General features: G+C 45.2%; 1 protein-coding gene across 1 annotated transcript in view; it reads left to right on the top strand.

Annotated features, from left to right (window-relative positions):
- The first annotated feature begins 6,515 nt into the window (after positions 1-6,515).
- The window catches only part of LOC112619060 (nmrA-like family domain-containing protein 1), a 21,209-nt gene continuing 18,556 nt past the window's right edge, over positions 6,516-9,168 (top strand). The window contains exon 1 of the mRNA XM_025376854.1: positions 6,516-6,619. Coding sequence (XP_025232639.1) covers positions 6,580-6,619 — 40 coding nt within the window. The 5' untranslated portion in view covers positions 6,516-6,579. The remainder of the gene's footprint in view (positions 6,620-9,168) is intronic.

The raw sequence follows: 9,168 nt of genomic DNA, 5'->3' as shown, positions 1-9,168 counted from the left end.
GCACTCCAGCCTGAGTGACAGAGTGAGGTGGACCTCAAACAAACACACACACAAACAAACAAAACCTTGCACTCATCCTTGGAGCCTGTGTGTGATTCGATTCTTCTGGAGCACTGGGCAAGAGCTCGGGATATGGAAGGCTGTTACACTGGCCCTCTGCCCTTGTGATAAGACCTGATTAACATTCAAGCCGTCTGCAGATAGCAAAGCTGAAAGAACTTGGTAACTTGGGAGTTGCAGGCACCCACCCCTAGACACTACTGCAGGGCTGAGAGCCCAAAGCACTTGCCCTGGCCTCCGTACCTGCCTGTTTGCATGCTCCCCCTAGGGATTTGAGCATGATGGAACAGGCGAGTTGCACCCCTGTCGCACATCCTTCAAGGGGAAATCAGGGAACTATCCCTCTTCCCTGGGACTATAGGTGCATGCCACCACACCTGGCTAATTTTTCTGTATTTTTTTTGTAGAGATAGGATTTCATCATATTTCCCAGGCTAGTCTCGAACTCCTGGGCTCAAGCAGTCTGCCTGCCTCAGCCTCCCAAAGTGCTGGGGTTACAGGTGAGAGCCGCCACGCCTGGCCTTATTTCTCTTTATAAGTGAATTGTTGTTTTTTGAGCACTACCATTTTAGGCGGGAGGTGGGAGAAGATAAAGTGTGAGAGGCTGGCTGGGGCAGGAAACTGGGCTGAGAGTGAAAAAAACGTGTTGAGAAATAACAACAGTTAATTTCTTTTGAATGTGCCACATAGATTAAGTGGTTTAATTTTATTTAATCCTCACTACAACTATATGAGATAAATACCATTATTACACCCATTTTATATAGATGAGGACATTGAAGCTGGGAGGAATAGTAAAACTTGCCTAAGGTCACAGTCTGTAGGTGGCAGAACTTGGTGTTAAACATTAAACCCAGGACTGTCATGCTCAGAAGCTTTAATCTTTATGATATACAGCCTTCCAGTTCAGAGTAGGCTGGGCTGAGCTAATTATACTTGGAAGTAAGAGATAACGTAGGCAAAATATTATACAGCTGAATGTTAGGAGTCGAGAATCCTGCTCATTTTCTTTATTGGATAGACCCCAAAGCAGACTTCTTTCATCAAAGGGACCCTAAATAAACACCTTGACCTCAGTTCAACAAACTGGAAAAAAAAAAAAAGGGCATCATTGATGATGCTCTGTGAGCACAGTGCTTTTTAATGGTTTGTAGGGGTTTGTCCTGGTAGAGATTAGCCTAGGTAAAAAGCCGCAGCTTCTTGCTCCCAGTGTAAATGTTTATAGACCAGTGCTTGTTCATTTTAGCTTTTCTTGTTGAGTCACTTGTACTTCTCATTTTTCCTTAAAGATTATTTCAGAAATAAACTTTTTACTGAAGTTGAAGATACATATAGAAAATTACATACATCTTAACTGTAAAGCTGGATAAGTTTTTACAAAATGAATGCACACATGCAGTCAATACCCAGATTAAGAAATCTGAATTTCCCATTAAGTGTCTTTTAGTCACTTTCCATCAAAGTATCCATTATTCTGATGTCTACAGCATGGATTAGTTTTTCCTGTGGTTGAGTTTTATAGAAATTGAATCATGTGCTAGATACTCCTTTACTTTTTTTTTGCTCAACATTATATTTGTGAGATTCTTCCAGGTTGTTGCTGTTGCTAAAGTTAATTTATTCTTTTTGCTGTATAGTATGTCATTGTATGACTATGCCACACTTTACCCTTCTACTCCTTAGAATTGGCCATTTGGGTTGCTTCCAACTTTTGGCTACCATAAGTAGTGTGGTTATGTCCTTGTAGACTTTTGATTTTTTTTTCACTCAACTTTTAAGATGTGCAGCTCATCATATCATGCTGTAATCAAGGTGTGACAACAATAATATCATGTCATGCCACCCAGTTCTTTGGCTCCACCACCAATGTATTGCATAAAACCACTCAATTAGTCTTAGGTAATATGTGTGCATGTACATGTGCGTGTGTGTGTGTGTGCATGTATAGATTTTTTTTTCTTTTACATCCTTGACTCACATTATATATGAAGTTCCCTATACTGCTCATGAAGCAGCTTCATTGTCTGGGGTAAATATCCAGGGTTTGTTGTCTCGCACCAAGAAGATTAAAGACATGGACACACGCAAGGAGTGAGTTTAGGAGCAGAGGTTTAATAGGCAAAAGAAAGAGAGCAGTTTTCTCTCTCTTACCAGACAGAGGGGCATCTGAAAGGGAAAAGCTGGCCTGTGGTGGACCACAGCAGATTTTACAGGTAGGCTTGAAGAGGCAATGTCTGATTTATGTAGGGCCCATGGATTGGTTTGACCAGGTGTGACATTTACATAGTGTGTATTGAGAAATAACAACAGTTAATTTCTTTTGAATGTGCCATATAGATTAAGTGGCTTAATTTTATTTAATCCTCACTGCAACTATCTAATTGGATGTGGAGAAAGGGAAAGTAAGGAAGAGGAAGGGCTAAAAAAATGACTCTGCCAACTGGATGGGGAATGGTAAGCAGGAGCATGGGTCACAGGGAGTGACTTCAGAGTTGGACCGGTTGGAATTGAAACGACAGCTTCGGAGGTGTAAGGTGACGGAACAGGTGAGTTACACCCTAATCTTATTATGCAAATGGGCTTTCCATTTGGCCAGTGCCATCTTGTCTGCTCCTTACTGTACGCATGGCTGGCAAAGAGAAGGGAAGATGGAGCCGCCATTGTGATCATGCCTAGTCCCAGGTAGCCTTTTCCTATTGGCACGACTGGTGGCATTCACCTGTGCAAGCTTCCAGCTTGCTTGTCTATGTCTGCAGCTTGATTTTACAGGCTGCTCTTTGTTAGGGAAGAAAATGATATTGGGGCTGCTTTTCATTAAAAGGAAAACATTACTGAGGACTTCCTTCCCCTCACTATGTGCCTAAATAATTTCTTTTTAACTCCTATATCATTGATTCCATATGACTTTGCATTGTGAGCATTTCTTACATTATAATGGTTGATATTTAGCTTATCTGCAGTTCTTGTCAATACAAATAACGCTGTGGATGAACTACCTTGGATGTCAATCTTTGTCTCTTGCGCCTCTACTTTGAATGGGACTGAAAATTCCCCGTATGGTTAGTGTAGGATTGTGTGTAGTTTAGGGTAGCAGAGGCACTATATATCTTGTGACATATCTCAGTCTATTCCATTAGTATCTTCATCTTGGAAATGAGAGCATACAGTTTCCCACTTACCTGGGTCCTCTGGATGTAGCTTGTCCAGGCCAGCGACTACATCTTTGCCCTCAAGAAATGAACACTTGTGTACAACCAACTCTTTTAATCTCGACAACTCCAGAATTTTCCTCTCAGTTTCGTTGTGGTTTACAATTGTGTAGGAGGGAAGTTAGAATTGCTTCCTCTTGGGAGAATAATCAGGCAGGAGCAGGAGATGTAAATGAAAGAGTAGAGGGACAGGCAAAGGGCAGAGGGGCTGCGGATCCATGATTTGCCCCTGTTTGGGTCTGTATTCATTTCTGTATTCATTTCTGTTTGGCAGCAAGGCCCAGGTATCACTTAGGTAACCACTATTTTCAGTGTCTATCCATATGGTATTATATTCCATTCATATGCCATTCTATTTCAACTGCTATTTTCAATTCCATTCATATGCTATTATGAATGTATAATTGGTGGAGTTAGGTTCCTGAGAAAGCTGAAGGGCATGGAGGCAGAGTTCATAAACATGTTCATATCTTTCCTATTGAAATAATTCCAAGGCCAGGCCTGGTGGCTCACATTTGTAATCCCAGTACTTTGGGAGGCTGAGGCAGGAGGATCACTTGAGCTCAGAAGTTCGAGACCAGCCTGGGCAACATGGCAAAACCCTGTCTCTACAAAAAATACAAAAATTAGCCGGGCATGGTGGTGCATGCCTGTAGTCCTAGCTACTCGGGAGGTTGAGGTGGGAGAATCACGTGAACCCAGGGGGCAGGGTTGCAGTGAACCGAGATCACACCACTGCACTCCAACCTGGGCAATAGAGCAAGATGCTGTCTCAAAAAAAAAAAAAAAAAAAAAAAAATTCACTTCATCTTGTAACCACAGTTCACTTGTCCTTCCTTCATGGCAGGGCTCTTCAAAGGAGGCAGCTGTACTTGTGTTCTTCACTTCCTCACCTCCCAAGATATAGTTTCAATTCCAGCCAGTCCAACTCTGAAGTCATTCCCCATGACCCCTGCTGCTCCTCACCTTTCCCCATTCAGTTGGCAGAGTCATTATTTTAGCTGTTCCTCTTCCTTACTTCCCCTTTCTCCACATCCAGTCAATCATGAAGACCTTCTCAGTTTACCTCTTAAATTTCTTTCACTTTACTCTCATTGTCACCACCTATAATGGTTTGCTATGGCTGCCATAACAAAGTATCACCAAGTGAGTGGATTAAATAACAGAAGCGTATTGTTCCATTGTCTCTTCTTGGCTGGAAGTGGAGGTGTTGGTGGGGTTGGTTCCTTCTGGGGGCTATGAAGGAAGGCTCTGCTCCAGCCCTCTCTCCTTGGCTGGTAGACAGCTAGCTTCATGATCATAGGTGTTCTCCTTGTATCTTTACATTGCCTTTCCCCTGTACCTGTCTGTGTCTCAATTTCCCCTTTTACCAAGGATACCAGTCATATTGGACTGGGACCCACCCTAATTATCTCATTTTACCTTGATTACCTTTGTAAAGATCCTGTCTCCAGGCTGGGCATGGTGGCTCACATCAGTAATCCCAGCACTTCGGGAGGCCCAGGCGGGCGGATCACTTGAGGTCAGGAGTTCAAGACCAGCCTGGCCAACATGGTGAAACCTTGTCTCTATTAAAAATGCAAAAAGTTAGCCAGGTTTGGCATCACACATCTGTAGTTCCAGCTACTCAGGAGCCTGAAGCAGGAGAATCACTTGAACCTGGGAGGCAGAGGTTGCAGTGAGCCGAGATCGCGCCACTGCACTCCAGCCTGGGCAACAGAGCAAGACTCCGTCTCCAAAATAAATATATAAATAAATAAATAAACCCTATCTCCAAATGAGGTCACATTCTGAGGTGCTGGAGATGAGGACTTCAACATGGATTTTGGTGGTGGAGGGAGGACACAATACAACTCGTAACACTGCCTCTGTTTAACCCTTTAGTACTTCTCACCTATGTCGTTTCTTCGGGATAAGCTTAGGACTGTCCCTGCTTCCAGCATTGTCTTATTTCAACCCAGCCACTACTCTGCTGCCAGAAGATCTCATAATACTGCTGTGGCTGTTGGGATAAGCCAAGCTCCTCACCATGCCTAGCATGCTGTTTGTGTTCTGGGCCTTTGCTCTCCTTCCGTCTTACTTCCTGCTGCTCACATAGCATTGCTGCAGCCATCATGACCCTGTGGGATCATTGCCCTGCCTTTGGGCTTGGCTATGTGAAGTTTTTCCTGCCTGCGATGGTTTCTCTCCCTACACTCCCTGATTGAATGACTCATGTTGGGTCTTCAGGCCAATTGCAGCATTATCTCCTCTGAGAAAACCTTCCCTAATTCTGGTCCCTTTGCCATTCCCCTGTACTACAGTTTTATTTATTTATGAGCTTAGCCCCCTTACAAGATCCACATCACCAGGACATCTAGTTCAATGCCTTGTATACCAAAGGCACTCAAGACACATTTGTTGAACAAATAAATACATGAGTGAATAAGTCTTCATTTAGAAAATTGCAGTGTCAGGCCGGATGCAGTGGCTCATGTCTATAATCCCAGCACTCTGGGAGGCCAAGTCAGGTGGATTACCTGAGGTCAGGAGTTCGAGACCAGCCTGACCAACATGGTGAAACCCTGCTTCTACTGAAAATACCAAATTAGCTGGGCGTGATGGTGCACGCCTGTAATCCCAGTTCCTTGGGAGGCTGAGGCAGGAGAATTGCTTGAACCTGGGAGGCAGAGGTTGCGGTGAGCTGAGATTGTGCCATTGCACTCCAGCCTGGGCAACAGGAGTGAAACTCCATTTCAAAAAAGAAAGAAAGGAAGGAAGGAAGGAAAGAAGGAAGGAAGGAAGGAAGGAAAAAAGGAAAACAGCAGTGTTGGCTGAGTGCCGTGGTTCATGCCTGTAATCCCAGCACTTTGGGAGGCTGAGGTGGGCGGACCACCTGAGGTTGGGAGTTTGAGACCAGCCTGGCCAACATGGTGAAACCTGTCTCTACTAAAAATACAAAAAAAAAAAAAAATTAGCCAGGCATGGCGGCACGTGCCTGTAATCCCAGCTACTTGGAAGGCTGAGGCAGGAGAATCCTTTGAACCCAGGGGGCGGAGATTGCGGTGAGCTGCGACTGTGACATTGCACTCCAGCCTGGGCAAGAAGAACAAAACTCCATCTCAAAAGAAAAAAAAAGAAAATTGAAAATTGCAGTGTCACAGTGAGTAAGCAGGCTAGTGGTAACAGGAACAAGGAGAGGCACAATAAAAGGTGTGGTAATTGGAGTGGGTTTATAATTCTCACCTGAGGAGAAATACGGCATTTCGGCTGGTGTTGCTGCTCCAGGGAAAGTTCTTCTACTCCACCGACTCTCTCTTTTCCTGGTAACATGGCCAGCAAGAAAGTAATTACAGTGTTCGGAGCAACAGGTAAAAAGTCTTTAATTTTTAGGCCCTGCTGACTTTGCTCACTCTCTTGTGTTCCTGTTTGTAATTTCAGAGCCTGCAAGAGTGGGTTGAACAAAGAGCCCTTTGGAAGAAAGTTTTTAAAGTATCCTATTGCTTTAGTTCTTGATGTGGTAAAGGGGTGGCATGATTTGATTTGTAACTTGATCTCAGCAGGACAAGGACACTGACGTTGTCTCCCTTTCCCAATCATGGGGCTAACTTGTTGGTGTAAGTTTCGTTTCAACATAAGCTATACTCTGAAGTCTTCTCTCCACTCACTTCCTAATAAGCAAAAGGTACAAGTGTGAGAGGCCTGTGGGTTTGTAGTGAATATCCAGCACCTGACCAATCTTCCAGGGGGTCTGCAAGGATGGAGTGTGTGGGGAGTTTACCTTCCTGGCTCTCTTACAGTTTGTTCCTCAACAGTCAGAGCCATCTTTGCACAATGTAAATCAAATCAGGTTATTCTCCTTCAATCTATTCTCATTTCAGCCTCCCAAGGATCCATGTGAAACTGTCAGATCATGTCAGGTCTCTGCTCAAAACCCTCTAAAAACTCCCAGCCCCATGGCACTCCCAGTAAAGTGCAAAGTCCTGCTAATGCCCTGCAACAGGGCCTTGGAAATGCCTTGTCAGACCTCTCTTCCTGCCACTCTTCCCTCACTTTGCTTCATTACCCTGGCTTTCTTGCTGTTCCTCCAAAACACCCCCACAATACAAGGCTCTGGCCTTTGTATTGGCTGCTTCTTCAACCTAGAATAATCTCCTTCTGTTACTATCTCATCTTGAATTGTAGTTCCCGTAATCCCCACATGTCATAGGAGTCACCAGGTGGAGATAAATGAATATTGGGGGTGGTTCCCCCATCCTGTTCTTATGATAGTGAAACAGGAGAGTTCCCTGGTCCCCTGCCACAGGATGTGCGATGGGGGTATGGCTCTCTGTTCTGCCACTGCAAGCTCAAACCCTTTAAGGGAGGGGGAGCATGCATACAGGCAGGTGCATGAACTGGGGGGCAAGTGCTTTTGGGCTCCCGCCCTATGGCAGCATCTAAGGGTGGGTGTCTATAACTTTCAAAGCCCAAGTGTGCATGTATTACAGTGCACTCTTTTAGCCTTGCCATCCGCAGGTGGTTTAAGGGTTAACCAGCTCAGTGAATCCTCTGCCTTTTTGCAAAGGAGGGGGCTAGTGTGACAGTTTTCTGTATCCCAAACTTCATCCAGCATCCCAGAAGAATCGGTCACACATGGACTTGAAGGATGAATGCAGGGGTTTTATTGAGTGGTGAAAGTGGCTCTCAGTGGGATGGATGGGGAGCTAGATAGGGGATGGAGTAGGAATATGATCTTCCCCTGGAGTTTGGCCAATTCTCCGAACATCCCCAGCCAAACTCCTCCTGACATTCCTTCTCTTCTCTCCTCTGCTGCACCATTCTGTTGTCTGTCTCCTCGTCTCCTAGTCTGCTTCTGGAGCCTGGGGTTTGGGGCTTATATGGGTACAGGATAGGGGGCATGGCAGGCCAAAAGGCAACTTTTGGGGTGCAAAAACAGGAATGCTTATTTCTCACTTAGGGCAGCAGGTATCCAGGTTTGAGGGTGGGGCCTTTGCCAGGAACTGCCCTCTTCTAACCAGTATTTCCCTGTGTCCTGTTCATATCAATAGTGAGTTAGTTCTCACGAGATCTGGTGGTTTTACAAGGGTCTTCCCCCTTCACTGGGCACTCGTTCTTTCTGCTGCCACCCTGTGAAGTGGTGTTTCCTGCCATGATTGTAAGTTTCCTGAGACCTCCCTAGCCATGTGAAACTGTGAGTCAATTAAACCTCTTTTCTTTATAAATTACCCAGTGTTGGGTATTTCTTCACAGCAGGGTGAGAAAGGGCTAATACAGTTACCCACTGCTTTCTTCCTCATGCCATTCAGGTCTCTGGTTAGATGTTACCTTTTCCATGAGGACTTTCCAGACCTCTATATTTGAAATTGCAACTCTGCTTCCACCCTGCCCATGTCTGGCTCCCTTCCTTACTTGATTTCTTCTATTTCTGCCTGTCTTTCCACACTAGAATATAAGCTCTATGAGAACAGGAATTTGTCTGGAGAAAGTCAAGGGCTAAAACAGGAAGCAGAGCAAAATAAATTATCAAAAATCAACAGTCAAGTATGATATTAAAAGGAGAAGAAGAGGCGATGGGGTCAGGGATGACTCTATTAAGCGTTAGGGTGATGGTAAAGATGTTGGCTTTGGCCGGGCGCGGTGGCTCAAGCCTGTAATCCCAGCACTTTGGGAGGCCGAGACGGGTGGATCACGAGGTCAGGAGATCGAGACCATCCTGGCTAACACGGTGAAACCCCGTCTCTACTAAAAATACAAAAAAAATTAGCCGGGCGTGGTGGCGGCGCCTGTAGTCCCAGCTACTTGGGAGGCTGAGGCAGGAGAATGGCGTAAACCCGGGAGGCGGAGCTTGCAGTGAGCCGAGATCGCGCCACTGCACTCCAGCCTGGGCGACAGAGCGAGACTCCGCCTCAAAAAAAAA

Source organism: Theropithecus gelada, chromosome 2 (genome assembly GCF_003255815.1).
Source record: "Theropithecus gelada isolate Dixy chromosome 2, Tgel_1.0, whole genome shotgun sequence".
NCBI classification, from domain to species: Eukaryota; Metazoa; Chordata; class Mammalia; order Primates; family Cercopithecidae; genus Theropithecus; species Theropithecus gelada.
The sequence above is the reverse complement of the archived record's forward strand: the minus strand, read 5'-3'. Positions and strand labels throughout refer to the sequence as shown.